At 44.1% G+C, this 17,563-nt stretch overlaps 1 protein-coding gene across 1 annotated transcript in view; it reads right to left on the bottom strand.

Moving 5' to 3' along the window:
• ncanb (neurocan b) overlaps positions 1-17,563 on the bottom strand; it is a 153,195-nt gene that overhangs the window by 119,234 nt on the left and 16,398 nt on the right. The window contains exons 7-8 of the mRNA XM_068015877.1: positions 16,039-16,213; positions 5,382-5,509 (exon numbers count right to left, since the gene is read on the bottom strand). Coding sequence (XP_067871978.1) covers positions 5,382-5,509; positions 16,039-16,213 — 303 coding nt within the window. The remainder of the gene's footprint in view (positions 1-5,381; positions 5,510-16,038; positions 16,214-17,563) is intronic.

The following is a 17,563-nucleotide window of genomic DNA, read 5'->3' as shown; positions in this document are numbered from 1 at the left end:
GATACCAAGATCTCTCTGCTCATCTACACTACCAAGAATCTTCCCATTAGCCCAGTACTCTGCATTGCTGTTACTCCTTCCAAAGTGAATCACCTCACACTTCTCCGCATTAAACTCCATTTGCCATCTCTCAGCCCAGCTCTGCAGCCTATCTATGTCCCTCTGTACCCTACAACACCCTTCGACACTATCCACAACTCCACCGACCTTCGTGTCATCCGCAAATTTACTAACCCACCCTTCTACACCCTCATCCAGGTCGTTTATAAAAATGACAAACAGCAGTGGCCCCAAAACAGAACCTTGCGGTACACCACTAGTAACTAAACTCCAGGATGAACATTTGCCATCAACCACCACCCTCTGTCTTCTTTCAGCTAGCCAATTTCTGATCCAAAGCTCTAAATCACCTTCAACCCCATACTTGCGTATTTTCTGCAATAGCCTACCGTGGGGAACCTTATCAAACGCCTTACTGAAATCCATATACACCACATCCACGGCTTTACCCTCATCCACCTGTTTGGTCACCTTCTCGAAAAACTCAATAAGGTTTGTGAGGCACGACCTACCTTTCACAAAACCGTGCTGACTATCGCAAATGAACTTATTCTTTTCAAGATGATTATAAATCCTGTCTCTTATAACCTTTTCCAACATTTTACCCACAACCGAAGTAAGGCTCACAGGTCTATAATTACCAGGGCTGTCTCTACTCCCCTTCTTGAACAAGGGGACAACATTTGCTATCCTCCAGTCCTCCGGCACTACTCCTGTCGACAATGACGACTTGAAGATCAACAACAACGGCTCTGCAATCTCCTCCCTGGCTTCCCAGAGAATCCTAGGATAAATCCCATCTGGCCCAGGGGACTTATCTATTTTCACTCTTTCCAAAATTGCTAACACCTCCTCCTTGTGAATCTCAATCCCATCTAGCCTAGTAGGCTGTATCTCAGTAATCTCCTCGGCAACATTTTCTTTCTCTACTGTAAATACTGACGAAAAATATTCATTTAACGCTTCCCCTATCTCCTCTGATTCCGCACACAACTTCCCACTACTATCCTTGATTGGCCCTGTTCTAACTCTTATCATTCGTTTATTCCTGATATACCTATAGAAAGCCTTAGGGTTTTCTTTGATCCTATCCGCCAATGACTTCTCGTGTCCTCTCCTTGCTCTTCTTAGCCCTCCCTTTAGATCCTTCCTGGCTAGCTTGTAACTCTCAAGCGCCCTAACTGAGCCTTCACGTCTCATCCTAACATAAGCCGCCCTCTTCCTCTTGACAAGCGCTTCAACTTCTTGAGTAAACCACGGCTCCCTTGCTCGACAACTTCCTCCCTGCCTGACAGGTACATACTTATCAAGGACACGCATTAGCTGCTCCTTGAATAAGCTCCACATTTCGTTTGTGCCCATCCCCTGCAGTTTCCTTCCCCATCCTACACATCCTAAATCTTGCCTAATCGCGTCATAATTTCCTTTCCCCCAGCTATAATTCTTGCCCTGCGGTATATACCTGTCCCTGCCCATCGCTAAGGTAAACCTAACCGAATTGTGATCACTATCGCCAAAGTGCTCACCTACATCTAAATCGAACACCTGGCCGGGTTCATTACCCAGTACCAAATCCAATGTGGCATCGCCCCTGGTTGGCCTGTCCACATACTGTGTCAGAAAACCCTCCTGCACACACTGGACAAAAACAGACCCATCTAAAGTACTCGAACTATAGTATTTCCAGTCAATATTTGGAAAGTTAAAGTCCCCCATAACCACTACCCTGTTACTCTCGCTCCTGTCGAGAATCATCTTCGCTATCCTTTCCTCTACATCTCTGGAACTATTCGGAGGTCTATAGAAAACTCCCAACAGGGTGACCTCTCCTCTCCTGTTTCTAACCTCGGCCCATACTACCTCAGTAGACGAGTCCTCAAACGTCCTTTCTGCCGCTGTAATACTTTCCTTGATTAACAATGCCACACCCCCCCCTCTTTTACCCTCTTCTCTGTTCTTTCTGAAACATCTAAATCCCGGAACCTGCAACATCCATTCCTGCCCCTGCTCTACCCATGTCTCCGAAATGGCCACAACATCAGGATCCCAGGTACCAACCCATGCTGCAAGCTCACCCACCTTATTCCGGATGCTCCTGGCGTTGAAGGAGACACACTTTAAACCAAGTTCTTGCTTGCCAGTGCCCTCTTGCGTCCCTGTAACCTTATCCCCTACCTCACTACTCTCAACAGCCTGTACACTGGCACTGCAATTTAGGTTCCCATTCCCCTGCTGATTTAGTTTAAACCCCCCCGAAGAGCACTAACAAATCTCCCCCCCAGGATATTGGTACCCCTCTGGTTCAGGTGAAGACCATCCTGTTTGTAGAGGTCCCACCTACCCCAGAAAGAGCCCCAATTATCCAGGAAACCAAAACCCTCCCTCCTACACCATCCCTGCAGCCACGTGTTCAACTCCTCTCTCTCCCTATTCCTCTCTTCGCTAGCACGTGGCACAGGCAACAACCCAGAGATAACAACTCTGGTTGTTCTCGCTCTAAGCTTCCACCCTAGCTCCCTGAATTTCTGCCTTAAATCCCCATCTCTCTTCCTACCTATGTCGTTGGTGCCTATGTGGACCACGACTTGGGGGTGCTCCCCCTCCCCCTTAAGGATCCCAAAAACACGATCGGAGACATCACGTACCCTGGCACCTGGGAGGCAACACACCAACCGTGAGTCTCTCTCGTTCCCACAGAACCTCCTATCTGTTCCCCTAACTATGGAGTCCCCAATGACTAATGCTCTGCTCCTCTTCCCTTTTCCCTTCTGAGCAACAGGGACAGACTCTGTGCCAGAAACCTACCAATGACGGCACACACGGTCCAGCCATCCAGAAAACCCAAGTTGCAAGTTTTGTAGGACGCTGAATGTTGTAGAATGCCCTTTATCACATTAGAGAAACACAAAGAACCAGCTCTCAGCACCAACCTCACCAGATGGAATGCAAGTCAGACAACTGGGGGAGCGGGAAGAGGGTGGGGCTACACGACTAGAAACGCGAGAGCGCTCAGGAATGAAGGTAACGTAAATTTAGTTTGCCTTTTTGTAAAACCCTTAGTTTTTTTTTGTGGTAGTTGGGGAGTTTAAAAAAAAAACTTTTCCTCTATGATAGCACACCCAACATCTAAAACAACAGTCCTCATCGCCAGTCCTCAGGGGAACTCGATGGTCCTTGCGTAAAAGTTCAAGGATCCCAGTCACATAACCTGACAATATCACAACGCCAAAAGTCACAAACACTGTCGTGCACTAGTCAAATCTGTAGTCAGTTAGTCGCAAATCAAGTTCATAGTAGACAGAAAGAATTACAGTTCTGTAGCGCCTTTCACAACCTGAGAATGTCTCAAAGCTCCTTGCAGCCAATTAACTATTTTTGAAGTGTAATCGCTGTCGTAATGTAGGAAACACGGCAGTCAATTTGCACACAGCAAGATCCCACAAACAGCAAGAGGATGAATGACCAAATAATCTGGTTTTAATGATGTTGGTTGAGGGATAAATACCAACCGGGTTGGGCATGGAGGGAGGGAGTGGTGGGGAGAGAACCCCTCTGTTCTTCTTCAAAATAGTGCCATGGGATCTTTTACGTCCACCTGAGAGAGCGGATGAGGCCTCGGTTTAACACCTCATCCAAAAGACAGCCTCTCCAACAGTGCAGCACTCCCTCAGTACTGACACTGGGAGTGTCAGTCTAGATTTTGTGCTCAAGTATCTGGATTGGAACTTGATTCCATAACCTTCTCACTCAGAGGTGAGTGTGCTACCCTCTGAGTCATGCTAACACCTGTGAGATTTGGCCAGGATTTGTAGTTTCAGGGCAAAAATGAAATGTTTTCATGTCAAGAAATTCATTCTCAGCCAGCACCAGATGTCTGTAATTGGGTGCACTGAGGCACAGAGCATTCTGGCCATTTGAGATGATATAGAGAGTCTTTGGCCCAAATGCAATTTACTTTGAAGCTTGACAATGAACACACTCAATCGTGGTGCCAGTGACTGACTATGTTGTTTATTTCGATTTTATTTCCCCATGTCGAGGGGGAGGTGTGCTGGCCCTCAGCCAAAGGGTAGGTTTTCACCTGTGGGCCTGGTCAGTGACTGACCAGCAGTCGGTTTGGCCAAGTTATTGCTTGAGGACCACTCTCAAGACAACTACAACACGTGGTGCCAAAGTATGGTTAGGCACAAGATGTTGTCTGCAAAGCCCCCATAAATCTAAGCTGACACTCCAGTACACTACTGAGGGAGTGCTGCACTGTTGGAGGTGTCGTCTTTTGGATGAGATGTTAAACTGAGGTCCTGCCTGCTCGCTCAGGAGGATGTAAAAGATCCCATGGCACTATTTTGAAGACTAGGGTAGTTGTCCCCACTGTTCTGGTCAATATTTATTCCTTAATCAATGTAAAAAAAACAAATTATCTGGTCATTATCACATTGCTGTTTGTGGGATCTTGCTGTGTGCAAATTAGCTGCTGTATCTCCCTATGTTACAACAGTGACTGCACTTCAAAAGTATTTCATTGGCTATAAAGCACTTCGGGAGGTCCTGAGGTTTTGAAAGGTGCAATATCTTTCTTTCTGGGCTCAACTTGAACTTATACATAAGAACAATGCTCTAACTATGGTTAAGTAACACCATGTGGTGCATCTTAATTCATCATTCAGCAAGACCCTTGCTGTACACTAACCAGCGTTGCTCACCTCATGCACTGCTTCCAGTTAATGTTTCCAGCTGAGTGGAGTCAAATGCATCAACAGCTTTACAATGAGGTGGATGTCATCAGTTGCTGGTTGAGATCATTGAGTGGGATGCCTCACTGCAGCTGAACATCCCAACTGGAGTGGGGAAAGACTACACATCGCCCTAATGAGCCAGCAGCACTCAGCAAGCCCGTCCAAAAAACAGTAGTCAGCTTAGTCCCTGGGCTTTATAAGCAGCTTGCCTAGGCTTTGAAGATAAGAGTGGCCGAGTCCAGGAGCCAAATACAGCCACAGTTGGGTGTGAAATGTCTGAACAAGAGGAACTGAGCATTGGAAGCAAAAACTGCAAACAGATTTCAGTCCCCATTGCTGGCATGCTTCCTTTCGATGAGCACCAACACCACCCCAAACCCAACACCCAATGAAAAAGCTGCTTCCCGTCCCTATAACTCAACCAAATTATATTTCTTGTCAACTTTGTAGCAATGCTCCCCCAAAATGAAGAAATAATGGCAGCAGAGAAAATGGAGGTGTCAAGAGCCAAACAAAATGTTTTATATTCAACCTTCAGGATCTGCTATTTCACCTATTTTCAACAAAGCAGAAATCTCAACTTGCCTTTAAGTTCCTTGATGTAACAGTAGACGTCATACTGCTCACTAGGGTTTCGAATTCCGTAGGTTCTAATGCCAGGATATTCAAACTTATCCCCATAGCAACCGGGCCTTGGTGATTTGATTGGATATCTGTCAAACACAAATTGATCAAACTTAATCTTCAACTTGCATTGTCCACTTCAGCAAAGTTCCACTGGTTAAACATTGATCAGTAATTTTTTTTTGGACAAAATCTAAAATACATATCAACGTGTACATGTAATAGCACAAGAGGGTTTGAAAGCTCGTTCTAACTATTGAGCCCAATCCTGTCTTCAGCTCGTGCTGTCCCAGACTTTCTTGTTACTGAACTAGTAATACAGAGTCCTAGCCTAAAAATCCAGAGAGATGAGTTTCAATGCCACCATGGCAGATGAGAATATAAATTAAGTTAACTGAATAAATCTGGAATAAAAATCTAACTATCGGTAATTATAGGATTGTCGCAAAAGCCCATCTGGTTTATTAATGCCTTTTAGAGAAGAAAATCTTCTGTACTCACACAGTCTGGCTGTTATGTGATTCCAGACTCACAGTAATGTAATATCCTCCTAACAGCCCTCTGAGATAAAAACAGAAAGTGCTGGAAATACACAGCATGTCTGGCAGCATGTGTGGGGAGAGGAACAGAGTTAACGTTTCAGGGCCTGTCATCAGGGGCTCATCAGCCTGAAACATTAACTCTGTTTCTCTCTCCGCAGATACTGCCAGGCCTGCTGAGTATTTCCAGCACTTTCTGTTTTTATCTCAGATTTCCAGCATCTGCAGTATTTTGCTTTTATTTTAGCCCTCTGAGATAGCTAGCAAGCTACAATAAGCCAACCATGCCCACATCCCATGAATGAAAAATGAAAAGCTCCGCTTAGCATCACCTTCTATTTTAATTAACACTGATTGGATGCTTTCCATGAATGCACTCCCAAGATCCCATGAGGATTGACTGCACGTAGAGATCTCAATGTAGGTTTGGATGAAGGTTTTTTGAATCATTTGATCAAAACCTTGTTACCCTTGTCTAACCAACTGCTTATTATTTACAGTCTATGAGGAAAGATCAAAGCTCAACCCATAAACATTTGAACCATTCATCTTCACAGTGCCCTTTGTTTGTGTGGGTACACTTTGCTTTAAAAAAAAACAGGCATTGAATTCACTATCCTTATAACGCCAGCAACCAGCTGTTTCTTTAAGGAATCCAGTGTTCAACACACCTTCCTGGAGTCCCATTCCAGATGTGTGGAAAGAAGTCCTTCTGAACATCTGTCCAAAAATGTGCCTTTCCAACCTGACCCTGTGTTCATTGTCCTGATGCTCTGGGGCAATGAGGCTTTGATCATACGGTTAAACTGACCTCTAGACTTCAAACCTTTCTTTAAACATCAATGTATGATGAAAGAGGAGGAACTCAGAATCAAGTTTATCCATAAAATATGTGCAACAAAGTGGAGAAAACTCAGATAATTAATTAACCTTTACAAAGCAGTCAAGCCTCTAGAGTACAGCAACATATAAGAGCACGCAGAATGAGAAAAAGAGCTTGCATTAATGTCGTTCCTTTCACAATCTCAGGATATCCCAAAGCAATTTACAACCAATGAAGCACTTTTGAAGTTGTTGCTATCTAGTTGTTACATAGAAAAGGTGGCTGCCAATTTGTGCACAGTAAGCTCCCACAAGCAGTGAAGTGATAATGAGAGATAGTCTGCTTATACGTGTTGGCTGAGGAATAAACATTGACCAGGACACCAGGGGGAACTGCACCCTGCTATTCTTCGAAATAGTGGCCATGAGAATTTTTATGTCCACCTAAAAGAGCAAACGGCGCCTCAGTTTAACGTCTCACCCAAAAGATGGCACCTCTGACAGTACAGCACGCCCTCAGTCCTGCACTGGAGTGTCAGCCTAGATTTCTGTGCTCAAGTCTGTGAAGTGGGACTTAAACTTACAACTTTCTGACTCAGGGAATTCAGACTGAAGGAAATTAGAGGGGAAAATATGATGTCCCAGGGCACATCCCCATGAAATATTTCACCTTTGCAACAAGAGACATCGGCAAAATGATTAAAGTACAAAAAGAAGTGATTTCACAGTTAGAATCAATCTTATGTGGGGGAGGGAGATGTATTCATAAAAATTATAAGGTTTTGCAGGGAAACAAAATTACCTGACATCTCAAATCCCAAACCTACTATTATTTTTAAATAATGTTATTCTATAGCTATCATTAGTTTGAAGCAAATGTTATGATAAGAGACTCAAAGTACCAAAAAGATACACTTTGTTTGGTTTTAAGCCTTTTATTAGGAAGACTCAAAAGATTCAAGAAAGGTGATATAACTTTATGCAAGGCAGCTCTGGTGCAGTTTACACTCCAAGGTGTTTTACGCTTACTGGAATTTTTTGTTTAAAAAAAGCTAAATCATTGTCCTTGCTTCGACTGAGGGTTTATTGGGAAGTAGACATTTTCCATTTTTTCCCCCTTCCTGGAACCCTATTCCAGATATGTGGAAAGAAGTCCTTCCTAACATCTGTCCCAAAAAAAAAGGCAAATCACCCGTTGTTCACATGTTACACCACTGCTGAGAGACAGGTAGATGTATGAGAGACAGTCACTCAAAAGAGCCTGGGGACAGTAGTACAGTGGTTATGCTGCTAATCATCCCAAAGTGTGGGCTAATGGTCTGATGATATGAGTTCAAATCCCACCATGGTAGTTGGGAAGTTTAAATTTTGGAATTAAAATGAAATGAAACTATTGCAGTGTTATTTAAAAGCCTATTTAGTTCACTAATGTCCTATAGGGAAGGAAATCTGTTGTCATCACCCAGCCTGGCCTATATATGACTCCAGATCCAGAGCAATATTGACTGTTAACTACCCTCTGAAATGGTCTAGCAAGCCATTTAGTTTTATTCATAGAAGCTCGCTCACTGCCACCTTCTCAAGGGCAATTAGGGATTGGTAATAAATGCTGTGAATGAATAAAAAAGGAAAGGCAGTCAAAGAACTAGAAATTGCAAGGCAAAATATCAAGAGAGAACTAAAAAGAGAGAGCATTGTGCATAAATTGGCTGCCAAGTTTCCTACATTACAACAGTGACTATGCTACAAAAATAATTCATTGGCTTTTTCTTTATTTGTTTTTGAAATGTGGGCATCACTGGCAAGGCCAGCATTTATTGCCTATGCCTAATTGCCCTCAAGAAGGTGGTGGGCCACCGCCTTGAACCGCAGCAGTCCACGTGATTTCAGTGCACGTGATTTCAGTACACGTGATTTCAGTACACGTGATTTCAGTGCACGTGATTTCAGTGCACCCACAGTGCTGTTAGGAAGGGAGTTCCAGGTTTTTGACCCAACGACAAATGAAGGAATGGCGATATAGTTCCAAGTCAGCATAGTTTTTTGACTTGGAGGGGAAATTGCAGGTTCCCATTTTGTCTGCCGCCCTTGTTCTTTTAGGTGGTCGAGGTTGCGGGTTTGGAAGGTGATGTCAAAGGAGGTTTGGCAAGTTGCTGCAGTACATCTTATAGATGGTGCACACTGCTGCCACTGTGCACCAATGGTGGAGGGAGTGAATGTTTAAGGTAGTCGCTGGGCTGCTGATCAAGCGGGCTGCTTTGACTTGGATGGTGTCGCGCTTCTTGAGTGTTGTTGGAGCTGCACTCATCCAGGCAAGTGGAGAGTATTCCATCACTTGTACTTTGTAGATGGTGGACAGGCTTTGGGGAGTCAGGAGGTGAGTTACTCGCCGCAGAATTCCCAGCCTCTGAGGTGCTGTTGTAGCCACAATATTTATATGGCTGGTCCAGTTCAGTTTCCTGTCAATGGTAGCACCCAGGATGTTGATGGTGAGGGATTCAGCGATGATGTCAGGTAGATACCAGTTTTGTAGCTGTACTGGAACAGCTTGGCTAAGGGCGTGACTATTTCTGGAGCACAGGTCTTCAGTACTATTGCCAGAATGTTGCCAGGGCCCATTGCCTTTGCCCATCCAGTACCTTCAGCCATTTCCTGATATCACATTGAGTGAATTGAATTGTCCTAAGACTAGCAGAGACCTCAGGAGGAGGCCAAGATGAATCATTCACTTGGCATTTCTGGCTGAAGATGGCTGCAAATGCTTCAGCCTTATCCTTTGCGCTGACATGTTGGACTCCCCTATCCTTGAGGATGGGGATATTTTTGGGCTTCGTCCTCTGGTTAGTTGTTTAATTGTCCACCACCATTCATGACTGGATGTGGCAGGGCTGCAGAACTTTGATCTGATCCGTTGGTTGTGGGATCGCTTAGCTCTGTCTATCACATGCTACTTCCGTTGTTTAGCACACAAGTAGTCATGTAGCTTCACCAGGTTGACACCTCATTTTGAGCTATGCCTGGTGCTGCTCTTGGCATGCCCTCCTGCACTCCTCATTGAACTAGGGTTGGTCCCCTGACTCAATGGTAATGGTAGAGTGGGGGATATGCCAGGCCATGAGGTTACAGATTGTGGTTGAGTACAATTCTGCTGCTGCTGATGGCCCACAGTGCCTCATAGATGCCCAGTTTTAAGCTGCTGGATCTGTTTTGGGTCTATCCCATTTAACGGTGGCAGAGCCACACAACACGATGGAGAGTGAAACACTTTGGATTGTCCTGAGGTTATGAAAGGCACTATAGAAATGTATAGGAATTCCCGCAGTTAGGGCCTCAGCAACTGAAGGCACAGCCGCCAATGGTGGAGTGATTAAAATAGGGGATGGCACCGGGAGACTACATTGGCACGGAGGCAGTAAGGGAGTCCCTCGAAGAGGGCATCTCAGCTGGATGGAATGAGCTAGATTTTAAAAAATTTTTTGATGGGACGTGAGCAAGGCCATCCCTATTGCCCATCCCTATTGCCCATCCCTAATTGCCCTTGAGAAGGTGGTGATGAGCCGCCTTCTTGAACGGCTGCAGTCCGTGTGGTGCGGGTAGACCCACAGTGCTGTTAGGACGGAGTTCCAGGATTTTGACCCACAATGGATCAACTGGGTCATTCCTGTCTGGTTTTTTCATGCGTTCACATCTCAGTAAAAATAGAGATTAAGTCAATTATGGTGAATTTTTTCGAAGTCTTTTATTAAGTACTTTCTGCAGAGAATATACTCTAACTGGAAGGAATGGAGTAAAGGAAAAGTCTTGGGGGGAATAGCTGGTTGACAGGATATGCCTCTACCACATGGCAGCCAGGAGCTTTGGCACAGAATCATAGAACGATATGGGTGGCACAGTGGTGCAGTGGTTAGTACCGCAGCCTCACAGCTCCAGCGACTCGAGTTCAGTTCTGGGTACTGCCTGTGCGGAGTTTGCAAGTTCTCCCTGTGTCTGCGTGGGTTTCCGCCAGGTGCTCCGGTTTCCTCCCACAGCCAAAGACTTGCAGGTTGATAGGTAAATTGGCCATTGTAAATTGCCCCTAGTGTAGGTAGGTGGTAGGAGAATTGTGGGGATGTGGTAGAGAATATGGGGTTGATGTAGGATTAGTATAAATGGGTGGTTGTTGGTCAGCACAGACTCGGTAGGCCGAAGGGCCTGTTTCAGTGCAGTATCTCTAAATTAAAAAAAATAAAAAATAAGATACAGCAGAGAAAGAGGCCATTTGGTCCATCGTGCCCTTGCTAGTGCCTTGAAAGAGCCATTCAATCGGTCCTCACTCCCCCTACTCTTTGCTCAGCCTCACAATTTTTTCTCTTTCTTTCACCTTTTAAAAGCTTCTGTTCTCCTTCAAAATTAAAAGGGAAAGAGGCACAATGTCATGAGTCAACTCCATCGGATCTCAGCCCAGCCAACAACTCCTCGTTGTCTCACAGTGATGGTCAATTAAAGCATTGTTGGCCGTGCCAACAGGATCCGAATTGGAAAACAGCCAAGGAGGCTGCAGCCACCTCAAGAAGATTAATTGGCTATTATTGGCACTGGCTGCATCTCTCTCTTAATGATGCAGGAACATCGAGAGCGAAGAAATGGAGACGCCTCTGTTCCATTAGCGAGGGGGTGGAGGTTTGATGCAGCCAAATGGTGACTCTAGCTCAGGATCGATTACTGTGAGTCAGGTGATGAGGATTAGGGACCGAGATGGAGCAGAAATCAAACAGCCAAAGCACAGCAAAATGTGAAATTAAAATAAAACAAATTGGCTTTAGACCAGAGAACTCAAAAGAACTGCAGAAAAATCAGAATGGGCAGAAATCAGCAGCGTTATGGCTAGGCGGTTTTTGATTGATTTTTATTAAGGATAAATTACTATCCTATCCTGTCAATTAGTTTCATTAAATGGGAAGGTGAGTAAAGTTTATATTTTAATTGGAATTTACAACTGGTCGTGGGTCTCTAAGGATGCTTTGCAATAAGCCCTTGTCCAGCAGTCCCTGAAGGGAATTGGAGCTTATTTCCTTGACTGTATTTTTATCTCACTGTGTTGGGGGGTGGGAGCCTCTGTCTATAACCTGAACAGAAGCAGGCAAGCTCTGGCAGCACGGTGAATACAGTGCCAGCATCAACTAATGGAATCTGACAATACCACCTCACTGCCCGCGCCATTAACTATGCTCTTTGATATGGAGTTGGCACTCACTGCTGAATTTTCCATGCTAATGCTTTGGAAGGCAGAGCAATTATTTTAGAGCAGGACACGCTGAGCTATCTTATCATGCCAAAACGCAATGGAGTGTTCCTGAAGTTTCAGGTCGCAATTTCCTTCTGGGTGTCTCATTGCAACGCAACTTGGAGGAAGGGAGTGGAAGAGATGAAAGAACATGCATTTTTATAGCACTTTTCACAACCTCAGAACATCCCAAAATGCTTCGCAGCCAATGAAGCACTTTTTGAAATGTAGCCACTGTTGCAATGTATGAACAGTGGCAGCCAATTTGTGCACAGAAAGCTCCCACAAAGAGATGTGACCAGATGAGCTGTTTTAGGTGTTGGGTGATAAATATTGGCCAGGACTCCCCTGTCCTTCTCCAAATAGCTTCCTGGAATGTTTTTCATTCACCTGAGAGGGCAGACTTGGTTTTGCATCTCATCTGAGAGACATTAAATAATTACATAATTGTACCATTTTATAAGTTGGTGGCAGTTTAGGTGGTAGCATCGCTGATGAGAGTCTTGCGTGAACAAGGTTTCTCAGCCATGACTCCTCAAAGCCGTTGGCATATCCCAGAACCATGCCAACAAGGTGCTACTGTTGAAGAGAAGTCCTGGCCTCCAGTATTTGAAGACCCACCTTGGTAGAGCAGGGAGTCTAATCTATCCAGGCAGTCAGTCACTGCATTGTCACAACATGAGGGTTTGTGTGGCACAGGAAGGGACACGATTCAAAGTACGATGTTCCTGGTCCTCCAGAAAATGGATCGTTGAGGGCGTATAAAATTCTTAGAGAGCTCTTGACAGTGGAGATGCTGAGAGGCTCTTCCCCCCTGGTTGGAGAGTCTAGAACTAATGTCATAGCCTCAGGATAAGGGGTCAGCCATTTAGGACTGAGATGAGGAGCAATTTCTTCACTCAAAAGGCTGTGAATCTTTGGAATTCTCTATCCCTGATGTTTGTGGATGCTCAGTCGTTCAGTATATTCAAGATTGAGATCGACAGATTTTTGGACACTAAGAGAAACAAGGGATAAATGGATAGGGTGAAAATGAAGTTGAGGTAAAAGATCAGCCACAATTGTATTGAATGGGAGAGCAGGCGCAAGGGGCTGAATGGTCTACTCCTGCTCCTGTGTAAGGGGCAGTATGGTCTACTCCTGCTCCTGTGTCCTAAATACAGTATGCAGTGCCTTCAAGTGCAGAAGTAGAGAAGCCACTTAGAAAAAGTGAGATATACACATATTTGATTTTCCCCTCAACAAAAACTTTCTTGGATTATCCAGCTCAATCTACCCTGGGCCCATACTGAGCAGTTCATGAAATGGAATTGTAATTACACTCCAATCTGTTTCGCCTGACTGAGAAATTTATTGCTTATCGATCGAATATTCTTGCAAACCCAATCATTACAGCCTCACAGTTGAGAGTTCTTTGTTCTTTCCTCTATCCCACTGTCCCTGGGATGGATAATTTTACCAAGGAACCACCTCGAGAGTTGAAACCCTTGAGAGTAATCATTTGCTGTGAAACCACAGCCAAGCTGAAAACATTTTTGTAGATGATAAAAATTCTTCACAGTATGTGTGGCCTTCCAGCATTTTATTGTCAGCACTGTTACTTGAGACTAACCATTCTGCTATTGTGCAGGAAGTTATCTATAGGAACATAGGAGCAGGAGTAGGCCATTCAGCCCATTGAGCTTGCTCTGCCATTCAATTAGATCATGGCTGATCATCTACCTCTACACCATTTTCCCCCACTATCCCTATATCCCTTGTTGTCATTAATATCCAGAAATCTATCTATTTCTGTCTTGAAGACGCTCAATGATTGAGTTTCCACAGCCCTCTGGGGTAGAGAATTCCGAAGAGTCACCACCCTTTAAGTGAAGGAATTCCTCCACATCTCAGTCTTAAATGGCCTGTCCCTTGCCTCTGATGTTGGTGGGTTATGAAATTGAGCCCCTATCCATGAGATTTGAACGCATCATTTGTGGCTGGAACTCCTCAGGTTAGTTCCCCCAACCTCCCACCCCATCTGATTTTACACCATTAGCCCCCTTCCACTTTTTCCTTCGCCCCCAGTTTCTGAAAGTGCAATCTCATACTAGGAGCACTGATTCCACGGACCACAGACTCCAACAGACCCCCTGCATTGAGCAGCCATTTTTCACAAGTGAGCTTTTTCAGTAATGTGGTTGACTCCTAACTGCCCTCTGAAATGACCTAGCAAGCCACTCAGTTGTACAGGAATGGGCAATAAATGCTGGCCTTGCCAGTGACACCCATATCCCATGAATGAGTTAAACAAAAAGAGCCGAGACATTAATGGGGCATTTCTGAATTGTCAACGCCCAAGCAGAAATGCTTAATGGGCTTGTAAAATGCTATACACTATGGTGCGGGCATTGTAAGTGTTCTGCCTGGGATCAGAAAATACAGTCGACTCTTCTTCATTCAAAGTCAAATGACCTATTAATTGCATTTTATTTAACATTATATTTCCACTTTGCTCTGCTATTTCTGTTGTTAAGTTTTGAATTGTTGATTGACTTCAAATTATCTGGATCAGGAGTTTAAGTTCTTTTAGGTCAGGGGTCAGCAACCTGCGTTTCTGGAGCCACATGCTGCTCTTTAACATCTCATTTGCAGCTCCCAACCTTTTCCAGTTAAATTACATTAATGTGAAAAAAAGCCTAAATAAAAAATTAAGTCAAGAAAAGTAAGAGCAGTGTTTTTATGGTGCGGATAAAAAGCTAATCATTATGCTGCACGTTACACTTTCCGATGATTATTTTAACGAAAAACATCATCAATCTCTAAATAAACCTGTTCAAGTGGTACAGCTACACCATGGTTATAGATAATGCATTTGACTTGAGGAACAGTTTACATGGTCGGGACCATTATTGTTTCTGATATAACTGAGATGATAAATTATTCTAAATGTGCTATTAGAAGGTTTTTAATCATGAGAATCAATACCTGTAAAAATTGTCTTAATTCTACGCATTTTAAGTGAAAGTTTGTTTTAAAGGTGATTTTAGTGACAATATTATAGCAAAAAAAGTCAAAAAAATGCGATAATTCAGAGTTAGGTCTATTTTCATTTCGATTTTTTCTATTGATACATAAATTTGACACACATATTTGATTATATATGCAAATTATGCATTCTACCAGAGACACTTGGCAATTTGCCAAGCATTTGGTTTTGAAGTGCTGAATTTTCAGCTTGCGGCTCCCAATAGCTTTTATTTTTTCCAATTTGTTTTTTTAAAAAGGCTCTTCAGGTTAAAAAAAAAAGGTTGCCGAGCCCTGTTATAGGCTACTTGACCACATCCACTGTCACCTGACACCCACCTACACCAAGACCAGCAGCGTTAATAAGTAGCAGGAATAAGTAACTGCTGGGGAGGAGGGGGAAGGAGGAGAAAGGAAGAGGGGTGAGGAGAGGAGGAGGAAAAGGAGGAGGAGGGGAATAAGTAGTGAAAAAGGATATGGATAACTGGCCTTTAACATTAAGTCGATCCTGGATTTCCCGTAATGCTGTTTGTGATTCAGGGCAGCTAATAGGGAGAACATGGTGTTGTCTGTGCTATAAAAGGTACTGTTTACAATCAGAAGGTGGGACTGGGTTAAGCACCGTACATGTGCATCTATGTCCACATGACTGTATGAGTCTGTCTGTGCATGTGGTTGTATGTCACTGTGTGTATCAGTGTGTGTGTCTTTGTGTGTATATTTCTGTCTGTATGTGTGTGTGTGCGTGTGTCTGTGTATATATGTCTGTGTGTCTGTTTGTGTTACTCTGTATGTGACTGTGTGCAGGCATGTGTCTATGTGTGTGTCTGTTATTTTTTTTGTACGTGTCAGTGCATCTGTGTCTGTCTGTGTTTCTCTGTCTGTGTGCACACGTGCATGTGTATGCATGTGCGTTATTCTCTGTGCATGTTAGTGCGTCTGTGCCTGTCTGTGTTAATCATGCATGTGTGCATTTTTCATTCCTCACCTCACAGTTTGATCAGAAACCCAGCCAGCATCACAGTGATCGAACCCGTCCTGGAAAGCAGCCAGCAGGTGTTCAGGGGTGGCAATCCTCGCCGAGTTGTGCAGACAGGCCTGTACGGCGGCCTCGAAAGTGAGTGAGTACCTGTTGCTCCCAGCACGGTAATGGAACACGACCCCTGGGGTAGCAGATGGAAAGCAGAAACCAAACTGAAAGATCAGACAATCATACAGGCTGAGGGAGCAAAGAACCTACGGCTAAAACACAGTTTGCACTAAACCTAAACAAATTTTACACACCATTTTATTTTGGGAGGGTGTGGGGTGAACCTGTGCACATCAAGGTGAGGGAGGTTTTACCCAAGAAGTACTCGCTAGATGGATAAATACACCAGACAGTGTAGAACTGAGCCATGCAGACCAGAATTACATAGAATGTACAGCACAGAAACAGGCCATTCGGCCCATCTGCTCTATGCTGGTGTTTATGTTCCACATGATCCTCATCCCACCCCTCTTCATCTCACCCTATCAATATATCCTTCTATTCCTTTCTCCCTCGTGTTTATCTAGCTTCCCCTTAAATGTATCTCTGCTATTCACCTCCACATTCCCACCACTCTCTGGGTTAAGAAGTTTCTCCTGAATTCTCTATTGGATTTATTAGTGACTATCTTATATTCATGGCCCCTAGTTCTGGTCTCCCTCAAAAGTGCAAACATCTTTTCGATGTCTATCTTTCAAAATCTTAAAGATCTCTATCAAGTCACCCCTCAGTTTTCTCTTTTCAATCTGCCCTAATAGGTTCTGTAACATCCTTGTAAATGTTTTTTGCACCTTCTCCAGTGCATTATAGGGTTACATAGAATTTACAGCACAAACACAGGCCATTCAGCCCAACAAGTCTATGCCAGTGCTTATGGTCCACACAAGCCTCCACTCAACCCTCCTCATCTAATCCTTTTTTATAATATGGAGACCAGAACTGTGCACAGCACTCCAAGTATGATCTAACCAAGGTTCTATCTCCAGTGCGAGTTGATCTCAAGCAAAGTGCCTACCATTGATTTGATGACCCCTGGGATGTGTTGCCCTCCTTGATCGAATTGCCTGTCACACTTCCTACCTATAGTCACATGGTGACAGTGGCTTTCTCAGTTCCATGACTATGTGGGTTAAACATATTCAGTTTTTTTTGGAATTAGGCCATCCTCCCAGCTACCCCAGGACCAATTAGCAGAACCTTCACAGCGAAATCTCTGATTTAACAATTTTTTGAAAGTCCCCATGAAGGTGAGAGATGATGGGGCTCGTAAAATGGAACAATTTTCATTTCACAACTGCTGATAGCAGAAACTTTGAACCAAGCACAGAGTCAAGTCCTTTCCCCACACACCTACCCAGTAAAACTGGCATCCATGCCCAGCTGGGCACCCCTAATACACCAGAGTAACATAATCAGGGTTTATATCCCTACTTTCCCCCCTCTCCCTTCTTGAAGTTGCTGAGCCTTGCTGGGTTACAGTTCA

This window comes from Heterodontus francisci, chromosome 36 (assembly GCF_036365525.1).
Source record: "Heterodontus francisci isolate sHetFra1 chromosome 36, sHetFra1.hap1, whole genome shotgun sequence".
Taxonomy (NCBI): domain Eukaryota; kingdom Metazoa; phylum Chordata; class Chondrichthyes; order Heterodontiformes; family Heterodontidae; genus Heterodontus; species Heterodontus francisci.
The sequence above is the reverse complement of the archived record's forward strand: the minus strand, read 5'-3'. Positions and strand labels throughout refer to the sequence as shown.